General features: G+C 42.2%; 2 protein-coding genes across 2 annotated transcripts in view; one reads left to right on the forward strand and one right to left on the reverse strand.

The window, feature by feature from the left end:
• Nucleotides 1-24580, forward strand: part of Tfb1m (transcription factor B1, mitochondrial) — a 38743-nt gene that overhangs the window by 11359 nt on the left and 2804 nt on the right. Inside the window, exons 3-5 of the mRNA XM_038338857.1 lie at nucleotides 3478-3586; nucleotides 5057-5208; nucleotides 11850-11969. Of these exons, the coding sequence (XP_038194785.1) occupies nucleotides 3478-3586; nucleotides 5057-5208; nucleotides 11850-11969 (381 nt within the window). The remainder of the gene's footprint in view (nucleotides 1-3477; nucleotides 3587-5056; nucleotides 5209-11849; nucleotides 11970-24580) is intronic.
• Cldn20 (claudin 20) lies at nucleotides 13381-14040 on the reverse strand. The gene has a single exon (XM_038338859.1). The coding sequence runs from the start codon at nucleotides 14038-14040 to the stop codon at nucleotides 13381-13383; it is 660 nt and encodes a 219-aa protein (XP_038194787.1).

The following is a 24580-nucleotide window of genomic DNA, read 5'->3' on the forward strand; positions in this document are numbered from 1 at the left end:
GCCTACCCCTTCTGCTAGTGTTTGTTTCAGCAGTATTTGGGCTCTATTATATGACAAGTTAGGAAGAAGGTAATCATGCTCATACAGTGTCGGCTGCTCTAAGACCCTCACTGTGAGAAGGTGGCAGGAAACGTACCAAATAGCTATTTGATATAATTTTTTTTGCCTAAGTTCCAAGAATTGCATGAGTTCTTTTCTCATCAAATTAAGTTGCCAAAAAGGCAGCTAGGTCAAGCACGGTTCCACCCCCTGCAGAATGCTTTCACACAGCTCTGGCTATTAGAGGGAAAACTGCTTCTGCTTGTGTTATCTGACCTTTATAAAGGCACAGCCATTTCATTGTTCCTTGTACCTTTTACAAAATCTACATGGAAAGAACCATTTTCTCTCTTGGGGACTTGGTATAATTACTTCTAACACAGGGTAAGAATTGTGTATGCCATTGTGCAAGCCAGGAGCTCGCGGTTCTTCTGATAGTGTTCGTGGCAGTCATTTTCACATGTGTTCTCCTCCTTTTTATGTGATTTTCTACTCTTAAGCCTTAGTGAACATCCTTTACCCAGAGTCATTTCACATTGCGTTTTGGAATAATATATTAAAAACCAACATTAAAATAATAGACTAGCTTGTGAGTGGCTGTGCAGATGCCCACCTGTTAGCAGTGGGTTGTGCTCTGAACCCATTTCCAGGTTTTGGGGTGTATGCTCTGGATGTTCTAGAAGCATAAGAGTGATTTCTCCCACCCCACAATAGCATGACCTGATGAGAATATTTTTCCATTTTCTCTAATGGGGTAGGGAATCTGTGTGCTCTTGCTGAGTATCATTTTAGGTGTTTAAGAGGATGTTTTCTATAATCATAATGGCAGTTCAGGTGGTTTATCACCCCCACAGACACCCCATACTTGAGCTCATTCCCTCTGCCATGAGGAGTTGGACGAGCAAAACTGAAGCTGCACACTTGTCAAGGAGGAAACAGACAGATTTGGGGTGTGTTGTCTGGGCATTAAACCTGAAGGGGGTCCAGAAGAAGTAGACTAGAAATGCAGCTTTGTAGTAGGAAAGTAGATTGCTGTCGGCTCTTAGTGTGTAGCTGTGTATGTGAGAGTGTGGAAAAATAACATTTCAAACACAGTTGTAAGAGCATTAATTAATACCAGAGAGGCAGGTTTACATTGTTTTGCCTTAGTTGTAATTACTAGTTACTTAATTACTTTTTATATATTGACGTTGTGTAACAAGCTTTCAGTTCTGCCTTTGTTTTTTGATATGCTAATTTGTTTTGTTTTAATTATGTGAAGCATAATTGCAGAAAAAACTTAGCCTTCTCTATTATTGGTAAATGTTAGCATTAAATTTACTATGTTTATACAGTTATCAAATATCCCATAACAACTCTCTGTTTTTAGTGTCTTGAAATAACTGTTTTCTACAACATATTATCTGAAACTGATGAGCTAAATTTTATCAAACCATGATGGCTTAAAATAATCTCTAAGTATATTAATGTCAGAGGTATGCAATTATTTTTGATAAATAATCACGTCAAATTAACTATCCTAAATTTAAAGTGCCCTCTTTTACTAAAACAGGCATTCCACCTCTGCACTTCACACTGTTGTATAATCTTGCCTCACTTATTGCTAACATAAATCTTTGCAGATTCCTCTGCCCCACGGATTTTGAGAGCCACATCTACAGCCGCTTCAGCTTCGTGAATGCTGTGCAGTAGCTGTGCTTTTTTGTTTATTAAAGGCGTGTTTACGCCTGCTGTGCAGTGCGTCGTTGTGGACTCTTAAGTAGGCAAGAAACAGATCTTCCCTTAAGCAGCACACTTGTTAAAGAGAGAGAAACCTACAGGTGTGCGGCTGCCATAGCATGTGACAAGTGCTGTCAAGAACTGTGGGCATGGCACAGTGTGAGCAGACATAGAGGCAACCATGTTATAGCCTGGCTCAGGTCTCCTCTGATACAGGGTAAAGCAGAGGGGAAAGAGTCTCCCTCTGGCTTCCATGAGGCCCCTTTTCAACCTTCCTAGCAGTTGCTTGAAATGGACAGAAGGAAAGTGTTGGCGGGGGGAGGGGTGCTCAGCTTTAGGACATGAGGGAAGAAGAGCAAAGAGGCAGAATTCCCCATGCACTCGTTGGCCATCCCTACAAAGCCCTATGCCATTTCTCAAATCTCAGCAACTGAGTTGGAACAGTGAACTGAGACAGTGTGCAGTGTGATAGGGTCACCTTTTTCACGTGGTCTACCTCAGCAGTGACGCTGCCCACTGTCAGTCAGTCCTGCGTTTTCAGCATGGTAAGCTCAGGACTGCACAGTTGTTTGTTTTTAATAAATTTATTTTACAACCCAGCTGCAGTTTTCCCTCCCTCCACTCCTCCAGTTTCACCTCTGCTCCCACCCCCGAATCCTCTCCTTCTCCGTTTCTGTTTAGGGAAGGGCAGGTCTACCATGAGTATCAACAAAACATGGTGCATCCAGTTGTATACTACACACCTCCCCATGTGTTAAGGTTGGACAAGGAGACCCAGGATGGGGATTTGGGTCCCAAAGGCCTGTAGAAGAGTCGGAGACAGTGGGAACAGGGGGTGTCTTCAACTGCATGGTTTTTACTTGACCGAGGATATCAAGAAGTAAGTTTTGTATTGGATGCAGGGGGACTTCACACCCAGTTTGGCTCAGCCTTGGGTTCATTTAAGCTAAGGCTGGCTTTTAACATATGATGCTGGGACTGAGGTAAGGAGGAAAAGCCTAAGAGTACTAAGATTCTGTTGTTTTTAATTTGTTTTAGTGGGTCTGGAATGGAATCCACAGAACTGTATTTCTGACAAGTATTCTATCACTGAGCTAAGTCCCAAGTCCTTGTTGTTGTCTTTTGTGTTAAGAAAGACTGAAGAAGGAAAGGAAACAGACTATTGGAAGTAGGAACAGCTGAGCAGTGACTGGTGTGGAAGCATGCAGGACTGTTCAAGTGACAGTGACTGCGGTTCAGGAAAGCAGGATGCTGTGATCAGAGAGTGTCTCAGAATGTCAGGTGCCGCTGGGCATAGCACGGGACTGTCTACTTAGTTTGAATTTACTCAGAGTCCATTAAAAGTTTGGTTTACACGCAGAATCTTCTGTGTATATTTGCTATGCAGGCTCAGTTGACTTTAACTCATTTTCATATACTTTGCTCTTGATTCTCAGTATTTCACTCTAAAGTTTCTTAGTATGTTATGTTAACTATGACTGTGCAGAAACACAAGTCATTCTGACTGTCAAGTTAGACTGGTATGCTATGTTTTAAATCCTAACCTGTCACACTAGTCTCTGCTACTATACCTCCCCCTCGTTGTGATAAGTGGAAACACAGTGGTTATGCTGGGCACAGTATCCTGTTGGTTCACCTAATGTTTGCTTTTTCCAGCGATTAAATGCTTTTGCTGCCCTGAAGTTTATGAGCTGATTTTATTGACCTTTTGTAAACTAGATGCTTTCTGATGCAGCACCGGGGAAACTGAGGATTGTGCATGGAGATGTGCTGACATACAAGATAGAAAAGGCTTTTCCAAACCACATTAGGAGACAGTGGGATGAAGGTAAGTGCCTTTGGGTTTGTTTGTTTTTGTTTGTTTTGGTGGAAGTGGCAGGCGTATGTGTGTCTGTGTTTGGGTCATATCACAGATATTTGTTTCAGCTATCACCTATCATAATAAAGTGCTTGCTTTTACATATTTATATGAAAACTACCTAAACAGAATTAAATAATGTGCATTATAATTTTCCCTGTTTTCCTTCTTTTTTTTTTTATTAGATCCTTCTCATTTTAATTATTTGGATAAGAATGTGCTATACATTTTTTCCCTACTCCCCTCCTGACAAAATAGGGTTGGTTTTTCTGATTAGTTTTGTTGTTGTTGTTGTTGTTGTTGTTGTTGTATTGTGTTTTGTTTTGTTAAGACAGGGTCTCATGCATTAGCCAAGGGTGGTCACTCCTCATATAGCGCAGGCTGATCTTGAACTTGAGAAGTCTCCTGCTTTAGCCTACAAGTGCTGGCATTACAGGCATGCACTACCATATCTGGTTGAGTTTTCCCTAATTCTAATTTCAAGTTGTAGTTTCTATGCAAATAAACTTTGCATTTTTATGACACTATACCAAGTATTGGTAACTATTTTTCAAATGTAAACCAGGCCACTCACAGACCTTTATCTCTTTTTCCTTTGCCTTCATAGTAGTGACTCTGACCAGCTAAAGCACTCCTCCTCCAAGGACAGGTGTACTGGGAAGTGCGGATGATACAGGGCATGTGGACTGCGAGCAGAAACCGAGGATAAGTGGGAGGGCTTTTGCAGATCTAGCCGCTCGTGTGTGTCTAGTCTCCCCAGGGTCAGGCTCCTCCAGAGTAACTCATGTTTCTAGTCAGTGGCTTCTCAGCACAGAGCCCGCAGCAGGACCACAGTCCCCACTCTGGTTCATCCATTTAGTGGCGTATATCACCTTCATGTCTCCGTGGTTGTTGGGCTCCACCGTTCTCCTCGGCCTTTGGAAACGAACTGTTCTTTGTCAGTGGTTTGAGGGTTTGGAGTTTTGTTTGCAGTATTTTGTTTTGTTTCTGTTTTCTAGCCCACTTGTTTGTTTGATACTGAGATTTTTCTTTTGCGGCATCTTCTCGTGCTAAGGATTTGCCTAGGTTACCCTATTCCTTTGGTTTTATTTCCCACCTAAGTAGTTCAGGCATTCAAATTTTAGGCTCAGTTTGTACCCCCCTGCTGGGTCTCTGATGGTCTGGCAAACCCCACAGGCACTTTAAACTCAGTGTTTCTAAGGAAAATCTCCTTTTCCTTCAAAACCTCATTTCATGAACTTTTCTAGAACCTTTTTATCTATAAATACAAAGCTAATTGTGGAAAAACTTGCATTTTAAAAGAACTGAAAAATGCCAAGTTGTGTCTTTTCATTTGCCTTTATTTGATTATCATACTTAAATGTCAATGAAGCTATTAAGATCATACTCAGAATATGTTCATGTACTCATTCCAAATTGTCTTCTCCCCCAACCAAACAGATCCGCCAAATGTACACATCCTTGGAAATCTGCCTTTCAGTGTCTCAACTCCCCTGATCATCAAGTGGCTTGAAAACATCTCTCTTAGAGATGGACCCTTCATCTACGGCAGAACCCAGATGACGTTAACATTTCAAAAGGAGGTAGCTGAGGTCAGTCTTGTCTTTTTCTGGATATTTCATTGTATGATCAAATTTCCAAACCAAATACTACTTAGTATTTATTACTGGCTGTGTTTTCTGAGTTAATACTTTTCCATTACATGTGGAAAAACGCATCCAAAAGTTAAGACATGTAATGAAGATAGCAGACAGGACCACTAGATGCTCCCAGTGGAGACCTCAAGTTATACCCGTCAGCCAACGAAAACTGTGTTCAGCACAAGGCCTGCACTGCCGTAGACAAAACCCAGGAGAGATGAAAGCTGCAAGATGTTGATTTTACATTCATATGTTGAGAGTGGGCTGTGCCATCTTAAAATTGATCCTCTACAATCCTTAGGATGACAGTTAAAAGATATCATAAATTTGGCACCCGATTACCCACCCCACCGCACACGCGTGCGCGCACGCGCGCCTCATTTGATGCCTGCTGTGCCTGCATTCTCATGGCTTGAGTGTTCTGAATTTACAAAGTAAATCTCCAGGGTGGACAAGAGCAGCTTGCACGGTAAGACTGAGGGCGAGCGTAGGGAGAGATCTGCACTTGCAAACTCACTCTGACTGCATCTCCCCATACCAAGGTAATAAGGCCTGAGTTTGGGATTGTTCCCTTCCATAGTCTTGATAATAGATTTGTACCCATGTGTGTCGTGTGCTTTAGGTTTGTCCACGCTTAAGCTCCATTTTAAAGGAGTCGTACAATATGTGTGTTTATTGTAAACATCTTAGTAGGATCCACACGTGTGCTCATAGTTATCCTTTATTTATATTGCTCTCTGTCTTGGCTATGCTTTCACTCTCGTAATCTGTCCGGTCTCATTGTTAGGGACCCAGGGTTCATCTCTGCTTTACTATTGTGAACAGAACTGTCCGGAAAGTTCTTAGGCACAGGGCCAGTTTGGGACAAGATATGTGCCCAAGAGCTTCAGTCTTGATTGGTAGGCCTTACCGTTTTTGGAAGTCATCAGGCTTTTATACTCCTGTATAAGTGTGTACATGAGTTCATTTTGTAAGCCATCAGGCCTTTCTGTTCCTGTATAACAGTGTGTACGTGAGTTCATTTTGCTCCATATTTTTGCCAGCTCCTGGTCTTACTAGACCTACACATTTTTTATTAATCTAGGGATGTTGGTGTATTGTGCTGAGTTTTAATGCAGTGGGGCACGGTTGCAGCTTGGGGTCACTTGGGTGTTTTACATTGAACTGTTAATCTTTCTGTTGCATTGTCTCTGTTTGCTGGTATTCTCTGTACTAGTGCAGTGTACTGCAGATTGCCTTTCTCTGCACGTATATTGTCATTGTCTTTTTTAATGTCGTGAGAATTAGACATTATTTTTCTTGAACTTTTTTACTGACATGTATTAATTATACACATTAATGGGCTTCATTGTGACACTTTCACACACACATATATACGTTGGTTCTGCTCACACACAGACACACCCCATTGCTTGCTCGTCCTTCTCCACTTTCCCACTGATCTCCTCTCTTGAAGATTAGACATTCTTAATTTTTAATTTGTGGTTGCTTCATATCTGAATAAATCATTTTATGTCTTGATTCTGAAGGTATTTCTGTTCACTTGGGATTGATTTTTGTATATAGTAAAAGTAAGCTCTATTTTACGGTCAGCATATAAATTCCAACCCCATTTCTTACCATCTGCTCTTTAGAAGTCTCTTATCAGAAGAACTCTGCAGAAAGCTGTGCTCTGATTAGAGACGTCAGAGACATGCTGAGGAGTCCCAGGAGCAGCAGGCTCTGGGTTCAGAGAGGGGGTCCTTAGGAAGAGCCTCAGGTCAGGTCAGGTCAGGTTGGTTGAGACAGACTAATTTGACCAAATACATGTCATGTTTGCATGTGATGAAGACATAGTTACACCAGTTTGAGAAAGTTTAAGGCTGAATTACTGCTAAGTGGACAGAGTATCAAATCCCAATGGGAGTGAAGCAGTGAATGGCAAGGTTAGGGCAGAGGGCACGGTTAGTGGGTAGAGTTCTGATCATGCCACACTGGTAGATTCGCTTCCTCCTCCTGATTATTTGGTATTTTTGTTCTTAACAACAAAATAGAGAGGCAAGCGTTGAGCTCTCACTTCTTTGAGGAAAGAGCGGAGGAGTGGAGTGGAGTAGTGGAGTCATGTTTGCAGTGACTCAGCTGGCAGCTCTGGTTTTTAATGATAGTGTTTTGACTTCACCATAGGCAATTATTTTTCTTCAACAAAGGTTAATTTTAGTTACATTTTTACATGAATATTGAATTTATAGCAAGTCTGTAATTTATGGAATGCATTATGGTCCGTTTGACTGATGTCACAGTTGGGAGTCACAAGGGAAGACTGAGTAGTGCCATCGTCTTACATATCCTGTTTGCTCTGGATCACGATCCTGTGTGTAATATTCTAGATTTTAGCAACAGAAAGCATTTTTAACCTTGACTTTGTTGTGAGTTATAAAACCAAATCCAATAAGTGCCCTCCTCTTATTCTTTTCTCTAGGGTTATGGGATGTAAAATAAGAATTCACTCTGGATGCATTAATGGGCATCTAAATGGCAATACATCTCAGAAAAGGAGTCAAGACTATGTAGCAGTAGTCAGAGCTTAACAAATCTCATCTGAACTCTCTCTATAATGAAAACTGGGGTGCTTTATTGTCTTCACGGATTAGGCAGCACTTGAACTGGAACAAAGATCCTCTGTTTTCTAGTAGAGACACGAGGTTCAAGTTCTCCATTGTGCTGGGCCTGTGGGTTTTTTAAGTGGGTCGCACATCAACCTCTGCCTTCTGTTTCCAGGAGACATTGGATTGTTGTGGTTACATCCCTAGTAGGGAAGATGTCACCACTCTCTTAATGACATAACATTCATTGTCCCTGGTCCAACATTGTAAATTCACAAATACAAGTTCTTGGAGGGAGCTGCTTGTTTGTCCCAGCTGCCCAGAACCAAAATAATCACACAGAAACTATGTTATTTAAATCACTAGTTGGCCCATTAGCTCTAGCTTCCTATTGACTAACTCTTACATATTAATTTAACCCATCTCTATTAATCTGTGTATCGCCACATGGCTGTAGCTTACTGGGTAAGGTTCCAGCATCCATCTCTGGTGGTTACATGGCTTTTCTCTAACTCCTCCTCCTTTCTCCCAGCATTCCATTTAGTTTTCCCTGCCAACCTAAGTTCTGCCCTATTAACAGGCCAAGGCAGTTTCTTTATTCATTAATGGTAATCACAGAGGGAAATCCCACATCGATAAGTATAATTTTTCTCCTTACAGTTATTTTAGATAAATAACAGAACAGACAAAAGTAAAAGAAATAACTCTTTTTGGGAATTCTGTCATGCCTTGTTTTCTTGTCCTTAGTGACTTTTAAAACTCAAGAGCTAATGGTTTCCTTCTACTGAAAACTTAACTCATTCAGTGTCCAGACCTTTTATTGTTAAAAAACTCCTCTATTGATGAACTTTTGTGTTCATAGCTTTACCTGTGCTGTGTCTAAATAAAAATAGCAATACATATGAAAATGGTTATTAGCTCAGTAACTTCTCAGGGTAGCTTTTATTGTAAAGTCTTTGCAGGCTTCCTGGACTGTGACTTGAATTTTTGCTCAGTGGATTAACAGTTCTGTGTGCTGCTTTGTTCTAAATTAAAATATCTCCACAGCCTGGTGTACTTGCTATGGCGATTGACTGGACCCAGGGTCTAGATTAGAACACCCCCATTTCTAACTGTCCTAAGTGCTTCATGCCCAGAGTGAAATGTATTTAACCGTGCTTTAAGTCCAGATAGAATAATTCCACCCTTTTCAGGTTTTTGCTTTTTAAAGTAATTTTTAAATTCTTTTGAATTCATCATTGGAAACACATCTTTCAAATGTAAAGTAGCATATTAGCAATGCCTTAAGGAAATCCATGATGGCCAATTCTTTGGGTTAATTTTTAAATTTCATGGTTATATTTTTGCTGGATTGTAGTTTTAAAGATCTGCTTTTACCACTGGGCACTGTGGATCGTGCTGTAATCCAAGCACTTGGGGGACTAAGGCAGGAGGTTTTATTTGAGAATATGCATCTCTTGCCTTTATATTACACTGAGGGGCGATTTTCTGTGTCTTACATGCTATAGCACTTCATTATCTTGAACTCAGTTTCCTAATCATTTCTGCTCTGCCAATGCAGATAAGCAGCAGTTGCTTAAAATGGGAAGGGGGTGGGGAAGGGGTGTGACGAGATGGACAGGAGACGTCATCAGCCTAGAGGCTGTGCGATCTCCAGGCATGTCGGAGGAAATTCCTCAGTTTCTCGGCCAAAACCTTGTTTGTTTCATTTCAGTTTATATATTTTATTTTACGTGTATGAACGTTTTGCTTGTACGTATGTACACATTCATGCCTACTGTCCAGGGCCCCCATTGGATCTCCTGATACTGAGGTTATGAGTGGCTGTGATCTTCCATGTGGATGCTGGAATCAAACCCAGGTCCTCTGTAAGTGCAGCAAGTGCTTTAACCACTGAGTCATCTCTCCAGAACCCCAAAGTCCATTTTAGTCTTCAGATAAAGTTCTAAAAAGCCAAGTTATGAGAATTTTTTTCATGCCTAGAACAGGTTAGATGCAGCAGTAGAAATGAGCTATTAGATTAGTCGATGCCCGTCAGTGACCTCGGAGAGTGGAAATCCAGCAGCACCTGCTCTGGGAGCACTGATGGTGGTCTAGCATGGACATTCTGCCCTGTGCCTGGCTTCGGGTGTTCCACTCGTTACTGGTGTCCGTGACCTTGATTCTAAACAGATCACTAGAGTTTGGGGATGTCTTCAGAGCTCAAGAACACAGAAACATGGTACATTTTAGAAAGATGAGTGATCTCTGAGACTATTACTCTCAGTCTTACCCAATTTTAGCATAGTTTTTATTGCCTTTCCCATAATATCAAATGGCGTGTGTGTGTGTGTGTGTGTGTGTGTGTTTGGAGCCCTCCTTCCTAGGGTTTGAACTGTGTGAAAAGTAGTAGTTGCCATTGCCACACATCTCCTATTTGTATTGTAGGTATGTATGTAGGTATGTATGTAGGCACACACAGAAATCCTAAGGTTTTTATGTAAGCATTATACCACACTGGTTTTTGCCACTTTAAAATCTATACTCTATTGTGGGACGTAACCTATGCCAGTAATCCCTGTTATCCATTTTAACAGTTATTTCATATCCGTTGGCAAAATTATAGCCATTTACCTGTTGGTAGAATTATAATTTTCAACTTTCTGAATAATGTGCATAATGCTGCAGAGGACGTATATTCTCTTGTGTAAGTGATATGCTATAAAACTTCAGCTTTTATTGACAAATTATTATCCAGCATTGGTATATAAATACGTTTGTGCTCTTTCCACTCACTGCCAAGTGTAAAATCCTTGTAGCATCTAATTCTTTCTACCCTTGACAAACTTTTTTATAGTGTTCCATTTGTGAAATTATGGATTGTCTTGGCTTTAATTTGCATATCTCTGCTTTTTTATACGTTAACTTAGTTAATGGTTATAACTCATTGATCTGCCATAGTTTGTCCTATATCTCCTGGTTGTTTATCTTATGGTTGGTAAATGCCTAGTGTGTAGGCATCTCGTTCATATCGTGACCACTGATGCTTTGGCCTTCTAAACACATTCTGAATGTACGATGTGTCTTGATAGTGTTTTGATTGAAATTTTTAACAGAAAAAGATCTATCTTTTGTAGCTTCTGCTTTTGCATCTTCTCCACTTTGGGTCATAGATATTACCTGCAAAAGACTGAAATTTTGTTTTTCATATATCATTAATTCAATTGCAGTTTGTCTTTTCTCTGTGAATGCTTAATTGCACCTATACCATTTAATGAATGGTCTGCCCTTCTCTTTTGTTAAGAGAATCTCATCTCTTGTGTATCAGAGGCCCACATGCTCTTGGGTCTTTTTGTCCTGTTGGTCTGTCAGTTTGTAGCAATAGTGCCTTAATTTTGATATCAGGTGAGTCTCCCATGAGCATTGTCGGTATTATTCAGGAGTGTCTTGGCCATTCTTGATACTATATAATTTTTAATCTGAATTTTAATTTTATATGTTATATATGGAAATTGAAGTTCTCTTTAAATGTATGATTGAGATTTTCATGCAAATTGCATTTTATTTATCAGTTTGTTATGTGCTGAGTTCAGTTCAAAAATGAGTGTTTGGGTGGTCAAAAGGAAATGTCCTAATTTTGGCATAAATTGTTTGTCAAGAACAGCCTGTATTTCAAAGGTGCTTGAATAGTCAAAGTTTTTATACTTAAGGAAGCACTTTTAAATCATCTTTACAGTTCTTTATTTGCTAATTTCTTCATAACAGTGTTTATTAATTGTTTACATATGACTTTCTGTTGTAGAATATAACAGTAGCTTGAAAACCTCAGACAGTCACTTAGAGTTTATGTGAGTTTTCAGTGCTTATACATGATACAATTGGCACACTACAGCCTGTCTTGCTAACGATGTTTGTTTACATGGTTTGTGTCAGATAGTGTGGGGTGTGTGTGTGAAGCATAATAATTTGTCTTGAATCAGATGTGCCTAGTCAGATGGGATTAACTGTTTGCTTACTTTTGGCCTTTTGTAGAGACTTGTAGCCACTACAGGAAGCAAACAGCGCAGCCGCCTTTCCATTATGGCCCAGTACCTCTGCAAGGTTGAGCACCTCTTTACCATTCCAGGGAAAGCTTTTGTTCCCAAACCAGAGGTGAGTCTTTACATGTTTGTGTTAGTTCATGAGTGTGACTTGTTGTATTTGCTCCCCTGAGGAAAGTTCGCAGGGAACGGTCTGTAAGATCTAAAACTTAGCTGCAGCTGTCCTAGTATAACATGACTGCTTCAGAACATGAAATCTACTAAGTAATGGAATTAACATATTTAGTCTCTTTTCTGAATATGCAAGTGAAAATTATTCATTCACATAAATAGTCTTTTCTCTAAGTCATTAATGTACAATCTTTTTTCTCTTAGAAGTTGTATTATGAGCAATGAATTAACAAACAAATTACTGGAAAATCTACAGTGTTCTTTGCACCAATGGGAAGTCCAAATTTTTTATAGAATATCCTAGTTGCATATCATAATTTGTATGTATATTTTAAAATTTTTCTTTGTACTTTAAAAGTTATTTTACTTCTATCAACAGAAGATGCTCATTTATAAGATAACCACAGTGATTTGTTAACTTGAATAAAATTTGAGGGAAAAAGTACAACTTAAAAGTGACTGAGCCGAGCATAGTGGAGTGTGTCTCTAAGCCCCAGCACACAGGAGGCCGTCTGGCTTCTCCAATACCCTGTATGGGGGAAAAACTGTGAATGAGTCAGATAGTGCTAACTGTGAGATTCATTGGGATGGGGTACATATAAATAATTGGGGAAATGAACTTAATCTATTTTCTAGATGCAGAAGAGAGAGCAGCCCTTGGGTATTTAAAGCAAGCAGAGGTCTTATTAGTTGGCTTGTATTTAAAAAGTGCCATATATTAGTTTGTGCTTATATTGGCTTTCATGTGCTACAGTAGCATCTACCAGTTCATGAATCCTATCTAATTTCAGTTTGCATACATTATATCATAACACATGATAAGTTAGGATGGAAGCTGGGGCTGGGACTGGGGCTGGGGCTGATGGCTGGGGCAACATGTACATGAGTTCTGGTCCTCTGTACCGGAGTCGCCGCCATATCCTGTGGCTTTAAAACAGAAACCGGCTACTCAGGCATTGGCCACCAGAGGGCAGAATAGGAGATATCTTTGATCAACAAACACCAAGGGAAGGTACTTTTTATACTTCATAATTACAAAAAAATTAATCTAAAATATATCTTTAAAAATAAACTAATGCTGTCACCCATTGCCTTATTAATATAGTCAGACCTCTTTCAGTTATATACTTTTAAATAAAACATGAATGCAATAATAGGAAGATAAAGAAATTCAAGCCAGATATAATTGTATATGGTAGTTTGTTGTCATTTTAAAGTACCTCGTAATTTTTTTAATATTTTGTCTTCTTTGTAAAGAAAGTTGAGCATAAGAGTATTTTGTCTCGTTTTCTTCATTCTAATAAAGTTTTAGCAGGCTCCCAGAGCCTCATTGCACGTTCACAGCATAGCTCTTACACGTAATCCTTCAGGTTATATGCTAACCTGTTCTCTGGCTGCCAGGTAGAGGTCTGTTTCTGCCTGGGGGGGTAGATCCGTGGTTTCGGGTTCTTTTTTATATAAGAAGTGCAGAAAATAATACCAGAGATAAGTAGTAGCATCGCTGAAATGAACCCGACGTAGACAGCTCCTCCGGGTTCATACTTGTGGCTTTTCGGAATGGTCACATCTAGAAAGTTTTCTACGATCTCCTTGGTGTACCACACTGTGGGGATTAAGCCGGCGATCCCTGCAACCATGAAGCAGACTCCTCCAGCCAAGGAGATCTGGCTCTTGGTGTATGTGTCCCCACCTAAGTGAGTGCATTTCATCCCTACTACAGAAGTGCAGATCCCCAAAGCAGACAGAATGCAGGCCAGCACCATGGTGGCCCTGGCCGCCTGCACGCGGATGGGTAGAGACAGGATGGAGTATTTCAGGGCACAGCTGAACATCCCAGTGCTGTACCAGGTGCAGTCCATCCACAGCCCGTGCACCTGCACCATAGCAGTGACAATGTTGGAGCCTGGCTCTGCACTGACCTTCCAGTTGGGCAGCATAGTGGCAGTGAGTACTCCAGAGACCCCAGACAAGGCCAGGATGAAAGCAAGGAGCTGGAGACCCGCTGAGGCCATGATGTTACTCTTAACTTCTGTTCTCCTAGAAGATCCCAGTGGTTAATTGTGGTGCGTGGTCAGATCAGGAGCTATGCTGTGGAGTTGAGAACCAAATAACAAAAGCTAGGGAAAGAAGCAGAATAGAATTGGAGGAAGAAACAAAGGCTTCATACAGGAGCTAGAACATACCTGAATAGCACCCGCATCTCTATGCTTTATACATACACACGCACATAGGCACACACAGAGCAGATGAGGATGCTGCCATCTCAGAGAAAGGTTCCTAAGTGGGCCTGCGGAATAGCATTCTACTGAGTGAGCGTCACAAGAAGTGCTGAATTTGGAGCATACTATAGTTATCCACATAAGACCCTAAGTATTCTGAAAATGTCTATGAAATGAGCGTATACCTTGTTAGGCAGTTTAGACACTTCAAATTGTGGCTGTAATATCCGATACAGAATTTTATTAGCATTGTAGATCATTTTAAATAACTTTGTTTTTAATGAAAATAAGTCATAAGCAATTAAAAGTTTAAATCTATCTCCTCTAAATAATTTATAGATATAGGAAAAGTTAAGAACTGAAAAATGGTTTGAATTAAATCTTCACTCAGCACACACCATGTGTGCCCGAGGATCTTGTTAAAGGAGAAAGAGAAACTGAAGGATTTTAGAGTCCTGCACAGTCCTTACCTAGGTTAACATTTATTATCATCATGTTCCTGGTACTAGCTTATGAGAATGTAAGATCCTTTCTACTTGCAACCAAAGTCCTTCCCACTTAACAATCCAGAAGGGTTCAGCCACAAAACTGCTCCCCTGAGTGATTCAGATGCAGGAACAGAAGATCTTGAAAGTCCATGCCAGAAACAGCCACATAGTTGGCTGTAGGTAAAATATCAGCCCACCCCTTGTTTTACTTTGTAGCTGGCTTTAAAACACGGAACAGCTTCCTACTTCCGTGTTCATATTCCTGTTCACCATGTGACCGCAACTGATAGTGTGTGCTGTTTGGTGAACAGTGCAATGTCTCGGGAATGCTGTGGTATTGGCTTATTTTTTGTCTTTCTGTGAAACAATTGTTAATGATACGCTGCATTGACTTAGGATTCTTACATGCACACACTCTTCAAATAGCTGGAGGTGGTTCTTGGTTTCATGTTATCTCTCTGTATTTGAAAGTGGGACTTTAGGATTTTTTCTTATCCTTCTGTGGGCTGATTTAATTTTCTTAGAATCCTAGAGCTGAAGGAAGCCTCAGCTGTAATCTTGGGTTTCATTACTTTGTCCAATCAGTGAGCTCAGGTGGAAACCTCCATGCCAGTCTTCTACGGGGCTGCCAGGTGCAGCTCTTACCTCTCTCCTGTCAGCCTCTGCCTTCCTGTCGCCCTGTGTTTGCTACTGCTGTGCTGCCTAGAGTCTTTCCTCACCAGGGAAACAAAGGCCTGCAGGGTGTGGATAGGATGGTGACTGGCTGTTCTGCTCACCAAGAGGCTGATGGTTGGCTCTTGTTAAATACCTTAGGTGATGCCAATCCGGGCCTGTGGAAACCACAGACCTGCCGTGGCTACAAGTGAGTCTCTAGATCATCAGAGCTTCCTCTGCCTGAACTGAGTTCTAGTTTTGTCAATCCCATGATTTTAGGAGTCTCTGGGATTTTACATTCTTCTGAGTCAGTGTGTGTACAAACCTCAGTGATCTTAGGGCGTATCTGCTGCTAGGCTGTTTGATCCTTTTGTTTGCCAGATTCCCCAGCTCTAACCAACAGAAAGTTAAAAGCTTAAGGGGGGGAGCGGGGGGGAGCACATGTGTATTCAGTTTTATACTAGCTCCTGAGCTCAGGCATGTGTGTATTCAGTTTTACACTAGCTGCTGAGTTCAGGCATGTGTGTATTCAGTTTTACACTAGCTGCTGAGTTCAGGCATGTGTGTATTCAGTTTTACACTAGCTGCTGAGTTCAGGCATGTGTGTATTCAGTTTTACACTAGCTCCTGAGTTCAGGCATGTGTGTGTACAGTTGTACACTAGCTGCTGAATTCAGGCATGTGTGTATTCAGTTTTACACTAGCTGCTGAGTTCAGGCATGTGTGTACAGTTTTACACTAGCTCCTGAGCTCAGGCATGTGTGTGTACAGTTGTACACTAGCTCCTGAGTTCAGGCACGTGTGTTCAGGTTTACACGAGCTGTTGAGTTCAGGTGTCAGTCACTGAGACTGTTTCACAGTCTTTCCGGCCCAAGAGGTCTCCAGCAGTTGAGGTCATTGTTAACACTCCCTAAGATCACTTTGATGCTTGCTTTCATTTTTGCTTTGATGGGAAATTTTAATATGATCATTCTATCCGGCTTTTCCATCATAGCCCTTTTCATTCCATCAAACAATGTTTCCTAAATGTCATGCAGACCTGCAAGCAGTTGTTGTCATAAGTAACAAGTCCTGGCAGCAATACATTGCAGACAGGCAAGCTAGCAAGTAAATACTACAACACTGCATCTAGTTAGCACAACGCTTGCTTCCTGCAGAAGATGACTTCCATCCTCCTTGTGCATAGAGAATTCTGTTTAAAGCATGTTCTCCACAGTGAAGGCTCCTCCTGCCCCAGGTACACTACTGCACTGGCACGCTCCTCTCCAGCCACAGGCATAGGAGTTTGTATGGCGGGCGCCCCCGGTGTGGTGGGGAATCAGGCGCACTTAGTTCAGAGGTGTGGTGACAAGAGCAGTATAGGAAATACTGTGGCCGTCCCTCTAAGCGGGGCACCATGGGAACTGGAACCTTTAGGACAAGCACATTTCCAGCACACTTCACATGGAGAACAGAACCTAGAAATGTCCAGTCTATGAACTGCTTGCTAAAAGGAAGTTTGCCTTTTTTTTTTCAAAATGTAAAGCCATATTTCCAGAAAAGATTCATTTATACCAAAAATACTTTAAGACAGATGCGTAACTTCTAATTCAAATGCAGCAGTAGCCACAGTTCTGGACTTAGCTGCCTGCACAGTCTAGAAGCTCCCCATACCTTTGCCAGTAGCCCTCCCATCCCAGTCTTACCTGCACTGTGAGCTGACGCCCGACGTCTTCAGGGTCTGGTGCCAAGAAGCCACACGGGGGAGGCTGGTTCTGCAATCTGAGCATTGCCCGTGAAGTGCCCACAAGTTAGAGGGAAATAGCAAATAAAGAGTTCCTTCGAGATGAGGCTGAGAACTGCTGACGGCGCTAAAGATAAATACCAGGTTCTCCTCTCAGTCTGAGCTGTGGGAGAATTAGAAAGGAGAGGCGGGGAAGCGAGGGAGTCGTTGAGCCCTGAACGCTGTTGTGCTGCTCTGCACAGAGGAGGATTAACTGGGTGCTCACAAAGGCCGCCTTTTCTTTTCATATTCTGTTTTAGCCATAGTTATAATTTAGTTTTGAATTTTTGTCAGTGTTGGAAGATGCGGTTTTGTGTCCTTAGTTAAAGAATGCCATCTGAAACGGGTTAGCCAGATGGCGCTCTGCAGGCGATAGTGCGCCTGCCGCTTCCAGGCTTCATTCCGTTGCTTCTTGTCTTGTGTGAAGCTAAGACTCCCAAAATTGTTAACTTTTGAAAACCACTCAGAAGAAATTTTTCCTTAAGATTTTTAGTTAATAAAAGAAAGTGCAACTTTTGGGTAAAGTGTGGTCCATAAACCCTCAGATGTGTTGCTCTTCCTCAGTCTCTCCTGAGAGACTCACAGTTCAGCTGTGAGGGGGGCTTCAGCGAGTGGGGAGACACTGTACAAAATGACGGAATGAAGCATGGCAGTAACAGCTCGGGCCATGGGCACGTCTACAGGTGTTTCTTTCGGCCCTTTAGCTTATCTTTCTTTCTTAATAATTTTAATTTTACAGGTTATAAATCACATAGCCGTTAGGCAGAAAAGAATAACCTTTTAATTAGATTTTTAAATTTTACAGCCTGTTTTTGAAAATCTTTTTTTTTCATATGGCATATTCCAATTATGGTTTTCCCTCCCTTCACTCCTCCCAGATTATTCCTACTTCCCCACCCACCTACATCCACACCCTTTTTCTCTCATTAGAATACAGCCATCTACAAAAAAAAAGAAGTGATAATAAAAATAAGATAAAAATAAAAAATAGTCAGACCAAAAAAAAAAAAAGCCAACGAGAAAGCACAAGGAACACACAGACGCTAAGATATGTTAGATGTTAGTGGTTGCTTTAAAAGAAGTTAAGAGAAAAACATGTTTCAGATGTTTGAGTTTTCCCAGTGTTCTCTTGGATCTGCTTTTCTTTTCCCACTTTGACATTTAGCAAGTTACTGTTTTTCTCCCTTAGAGGAGTAGTGTCTGGATTCTTCTAAGCTGCACTGCCCTTTAATAAAGACTTGATCATGTAGAAGTATGTGGACCATTCTGTAGATGTTTGCCGGGGTGTACTTTACTGCTGTACCAGCACTGTTATTACTGCTGCTTCAGAAGCGGCCTGGTGCGGATGCCTTCCCAGGGCTGGCTGAGGTGCACCCTTTAGCTAGCAGATGGGAGGTAGAGGGACGGACCTCCTCTTGGTCCTGACGGCCTGCTGAGCGAAGCCTAAGGGGAACCATATTTAGAATAATACAGAACGCTATCAGCTTCTGATGTGGATATTAAAGAGAAGGCTTTGAAGTCCATGGAGACTGTTCAAGATAACTATTATATTCCCTTAATGTAAGACCTTCTCCATGAACTCCCAAGCTGTGCTTCCATCTGCTGACTTGACAGGATCAGATTCAACGATTTGCAAAACTGTCCCCTTTACCTTCCCCAAATGGACTTTGTGTATGTAAAAGCTGACACTCCCTGCCATTTGGTAAGGCTTAAATCTTAAATGTCATCCTTGTTTCCGTACACAGCATACATTTGTTCAACACACTGTTTTGAGTCTGACTTTAAAGTAGCTCAGAGCCTCTCCTGCCTTTCTGAGGCTCAGCAGCATTGCAACGTAGCCCTGCCATGGGGAAGGCCTCTGCCCACCTGACAACACCCGGGCTCCTGAGCTGGGCATGGTCCTGGGTCATAGTGCAGTCTAGGAAGTATTTGTGGATGAAAAATTCATCACTGCTTTTCAGTATATAAAGTATTAGTTAAGCTATAAATTGCTTTTGAATGATAAAAAATAAATTTAATCATTTCTAAACAGGACCATAATTTCTCAAGTAATTTTGGAATGTTTGGTTTGGCATCTTTAATAATATCCACACTTATAAACCTAACTGCTAAGACTATATACTGTTTAAGGCACCTATTTCCAGACTACCTGTGAGGTAAAAGAAAGAAAACCCAGTTAGTGGCTTAACTGTGGCTGTAATGACTAAGTCGCAGGAATGGAAACAAGGCCCAGCCCAGTACAGCTTCTGATGCAATGTGCACTCAAGCACCCCTTTAGAAAGTGTGTGTGTGTGTGTGTGTGTGTGTGTGTGTACAGCCACTTCACACTTCAACTCTAAACCCCCAATTACTACTCAAGCTAAGTCTGTTTGGGGCAGAGTAGTTGCGTCCATTTTCATTCATCTAAGGAAAGCCTTTGTGAGATTCTTTTAACACGTTATGTTGATGATTGACTTCCCTTTCTGAAATCAGTGGCTTAAGTATCCTGTAAACTCACTTCCATAGGCCCAGCAGCACAGCCTCTGCCCTTCTTATCACCTGCTCCTAAGAACCAGTAATGGCCTCAGAGAGTGCCAGGGCGTCAGCTCTGGGAGAGGAAACCTGAGGCTCCCTGAAGATGAGCGACATCAGTAAGGACTTTGAAAGCCACGAGCAAGGCCATGGAAGTTTGGTTTTGGTAGGGTTTGGTGACACAGTACCTTGGCTGTGACTTGGAAGTTGTTTTTAAATAAGTTAGCACTGGGGATCTGCTATTGTAGAAAAAAACACAATCTAAGCAAGCTGCAGCAGGTGTACTGTACAGGAAATAGACTCATTCATGAGGTCAGGAAATACTGTTGAGTATGAGTATGTACAGTGTAGTCAAGGTCACCTTCAGTCTACTAAAAAATATACCATCTTTGCATTCAGTCTATAATAACATTAATGGGCTCATTACGTTAGCTAATCTCACTGGGAGGTCTCTGTAGGGAGCAGTTTCAGGTTGAAGTCCTATGGAGGAAGAAACTGTGTTTGATTATGGTTTCTGTACACACTGGTTTTAGCTAAAGGTCGGTTGTTGATAACATTCTTACTTGTACCTGCAAAAGGCTTTGCCAATCCTTAGAACATGAACCAGGTGAAGGCTTTGCCATTTTTGTGAGCCTGAGGCGTTCAGGTCCTTGACGTGATCATGCTCGTGTCCATTGCACACGTTCACTCAGAGGCCTTTCCCCTCTATTTAACTAAAATTATCATTTTCCCCACCCTTTCTTGCCTCTAATCCTGCAATACACCTTCCCTCTTGTTCCCCCTCAAAATCATCTTTTTCTTTGTCATTGTTATGCATGTGTATGCACACGTGTGCGGTTGTGTGTTCACATGCACATGAGTATACCTAAATATATAAATACAGTCTGCTCGGTCCATTTAGGTGTAGCTTATACATATATGATTTCAGGGCTGCCCAGTTTTCTCCTGCCCTTGGCGTTCTTTAGTTCATGTATTAGTGGGATGCCATATGGTTTTCCCTTCCATGTTAACATGGCTACTGGAGGTATGCCTCTTCAGGTATTGTTCCAGCAGGCATATTATTGAGGGATTATGGGTGAGGCTTCCCTGTCATTCCTGGGAGACTACAATCTCATAGCAGATTCCCTGGTTCTCTGGCTCTTACTATATTTCTGCCCCTCTTCTGAGATGTTCCCCGAGCCTTAGATGCAAGAGTTGTGTTGCAGATGTGTCCATTGGAGCTGGGAAGCCCAAGATCACTTTTTCTTTACACAGTGACCAGTTATGGTTTTCTGCAGTGGTCTTTGTTGCAGAGGGAAGTTTCTGTGAAGGTGAGAGCGACATCTTTGGGTGTAAGGCTATTTAGAATGCAGGTAGCAGTTACACTGGTTTAGTAACGTATGGTAGCCGGCGCTCTGACAGCCATGATGTCACTGGCCCCAAGTAGTTGGCTAAGGTTCTAGAACCAGGCATGATAACCCTCCCTCCTTTCAAGTTGTTACTTAGGGGCATCCTAGAGTCTCCTAAAAACAATCCAGGCTATTGTCGTTGCCCTTGGCTGCTTCTCAGAGATGCAAGCTTAAGTCCCCATTGCTGAAGGCGCCATGCTCTTCAGACATAAGAGCTGGACGACCCAAGCTGGGTCTGACTTGAAAGCCCCTCCCCATGAGAACTAGTTTTTGTAGTATTGGAAGGTGCTGTGCCAACTTCTAAGGGAGGGAAGCATCAGCAACCCTGCCCACCTACAGTACTGATGAGCCACGATGAAGCCAGAGTATTTTAAGTATGTCTTTTTCTTTCTTCCCTCTATTTCTGTCTTTTTATTCTGATTTTGTTTTATTCTAACTCAATAGATTTGAAATTCAAGCGAAAAAAATAATGGTTGTTGTATTAAATGTGTTCAATTATAACTAAAAAGCACTTTATACCTGTTACCATAGCCACCAACCACACTTGTGTGGTTTTAAAGAAAATGACCTCCATCACTCAGAGTAATTTCAAGAAATGCTTTTGCGCCAGTCGGTGGTGGCACGCGCCTTTAATCCCAGCACTCTGAAGATAGGTGGATTCTCTGAGTTCGAGGCCAGCCTGGTCTGCAAGAGCTAGTTCCAGGACAGGCTCCAAAGCTACAGAGAAACCCTATCTTGACAGGGAGGGAAGGAGGGAGGGAAGGAGGGAGGGAAGGAAGGAAGGAAGGAAGGAAGGAAGGAAGGAAGGAAGGAAGGAAGGAAGGAAGGAAGGAAGGACTGCTTCTGCAGGAAAGAGCAGAGAAAATGAACAGGAGTGACCTTCCCAAAGCCAGACAATTGCTAACTGGGCTCTCTACCAGTGAGTTTTAGGGTTCTGCCATGTAGTATTGTGCTTGTGAATGGGAATTTTCCTTCAGCTGTGATATAATGCCTATTTAACTGGGTAGCAGATTAATGTTCGAAGTTTGCTAGCTTATGTAGAATGCTGTGATAGTCAGCATTTTAGGGCTATTTAAATAAAGCAAGCATTAGAAATTCCTGTACTCGCAAGCAGTAATTGTATTGCAAAGGGATGATATTAAGCAGTAAGGATGAAGCCAATTTATAAAATCCACAAATACTGCTATAAGTGGCAGCTACATTGCTACAAGATTGGATCATCCTTCCCAAATGTGTGCCTTTGGGCTTAGCAGCACTTGGACTCATCCAGTGTTCTGACACATTCGTAGTTCCAGATTGGGTGGAGGCTATATTTGATCGCATGCTATTTGGGTTTTGTTTTCCTGCTGAAAGGTGATCTGATGCCAGTAGGTCATTGACTATGCACTGAGTCTAAGATAACTTCTTAGTTGACAGTGTATTGGGAGAATAAGGTGATGCAAAATAACTTCTTAGTTAACGGTTTATTGGGGAGAATCAGGTGAACACATCAGAGATGACTGAAGAAAGTGGCAGGAAGAGAGGCAAGGCAGGAATGCCTGCGGATGCAAATGTTGTAGAGTCCAGGAGGTCACAGAATGACAAACCAGGGTGAAGTATAGAACATGCTCTAGGACCTTCCCAGGCCTGGAGAATCAAGATGAATGGTGAAGATGGGCATGTCAGGGTTTGTGGGAAGTCATCCGGTCCTTGGATAGTCATTTTGGTAAATCTTGGCTGCTTCACCTTTCCAGTTTAAGGACCTGTTCCTCCCAGGAGTACCCTAAAAGTGAGCCATCCTTCTCTCCCTCCAGCAATGCCTTCCTTCTAAAAGTCCCAGCTATCTCTGCCACTCCCTCCTTACTGCTCTCTGTAACTACAAACCACCTGTGTTTGCAGGTCTAAGACAGTCTCACAGGAAGTGTATGTTAACTAAAGGAATTGATAAAGAAACTTATAGAATGCAGTTGGAAAGTGTTGTAAGGTTATTAAGGAGAGAGTGTGGGGAAGGAATGTTATTGAGAACATTTAATATTGTACTTAGTATTCACAACAACTGTTCACCATAATCTTCACCAAAGAGGTCTAAAGTTTGGATTTTTTTTATTTAACATTTTTTCCATTTATTTTACATGCCAACCAACACAGCTTCCCTTCCCTCTTCTCCCATTCCCTCCCCATCCAGTCTTCTATTCAGAAAGGGGCAGACCTCCCATGGGCTTGCACAAAGCAGAGCACCTGGAGCTGAGGTGGAACAGAGCTCCTCCTCCCCACATCAAGGCTGGGAGAGCTAATTCAGAAAGGGGAACAGTTCCCCAAAAGCCAGCTAAGCAGCACCAGGAACAGGTCTTGATCTCACTGCTAGGAGCCTAACAAATAGACCAATCTATACAATTGTCACATGGAGAGGACCTAGGTTGGTCCCATGCAGGCTCCCTTACTGTTGGTTAAGGGAGTCAGTAATCTCCCAGGAGTTCACATCAGTTGTCTCTGTGGTTTCCTCATCATGACCTTGGCCCCCTGGCTCATTCAATGCCTCCTCCTCTTCAGCAGGACTCCTGGAGCTCAGCACAGTGCTTGGCTATGGATCTCTGCATCTGCTTCCATCAGTTACTGGATAAAGGCTCCCTGATGACAATTAGGGTAGTCACTAATCTGATTACAGTAAAGGGCCAGTTCAGGTACCCTCTCCATTATTGCTAGGAGTTTTAGCTGGGGTCATCCTGTGAGTTCCTGTGGGTTTCTCCCTAACCCTGAAATGCCCCCCATCATGACGTCTCTTCCATTACTTTTCCTCCGTCCTGTTCCCAACCCACTCCCTGAAGTCTCATTCCCCCACCCCCGCCCCACCCAGGAGATCTCTTCTGTTTCCTTCCCAGGGAAATCCATGCATCCCTATTTGGGCCTCTGTTATCTAGCCTCTCTGGGACTGTGGATTGTAGGTTGATTATCCTATACTTGGTGCAGAAAGGTCCTCCTCAGGACCTTTAAACTTTTGTTTAGAACATTCTTGTGTGTCCACCCACACCACCCCTGTGGTCAAAGATCTACTGTCTGCTACATCCAGTTAGTAAACTACAGAGGGTGGAAGCTTTAGCAACAGGGTCAGTAGTGTTCTGGAGAGGAGTTTTGTGGGCCAACTGGCCGGTGAGGCATGGCAGACTGGGAAACCCCGTTGCGGTACGCAGGGAGCCTGCTCACATGAGGCCCAGCTCATCTTCAGCTGCTTCGCTCTTCCAGGCCGAGCCCATGTCTTAGCTCTTTATTTTCCTCCCCATGTAAACGCAAAGCCGTGCGCCCCCATCCCACATGTGTTGCCGGCCAATTTTAAAGGAGTTGTGTAGCCACAAGAATTTTAGAAAACCCATCAACCTGAGAGAGAATGATAGCCTGAATGGGAGGGACTGGAGAGCAGACTTTATTTTGAACAGCAGCTGCACCACCCACGCTGCCTAAATTGTTGTGCTTTCTCTGCCTCTGGAGCAAGTTAACAATGCCGGACACCATTGCTTTATTCACTTAGAGGCTTCCACTTCTGTAGAGGCCTCCAA

The sequence above is a fragment of the Arvicola amphibius genome, chromosome 8 (genome assembly GCF_903992535.2).
Source record: "Arvicola amphibius chromosome 8, mArvAmp1.2, whole genome shotgun sequence".
NCBI lineage: Eukaryota > Metazoa > Chordata > Mammalia > Rodentia > Cricetidae > Arvicola > Arvicola amphibius.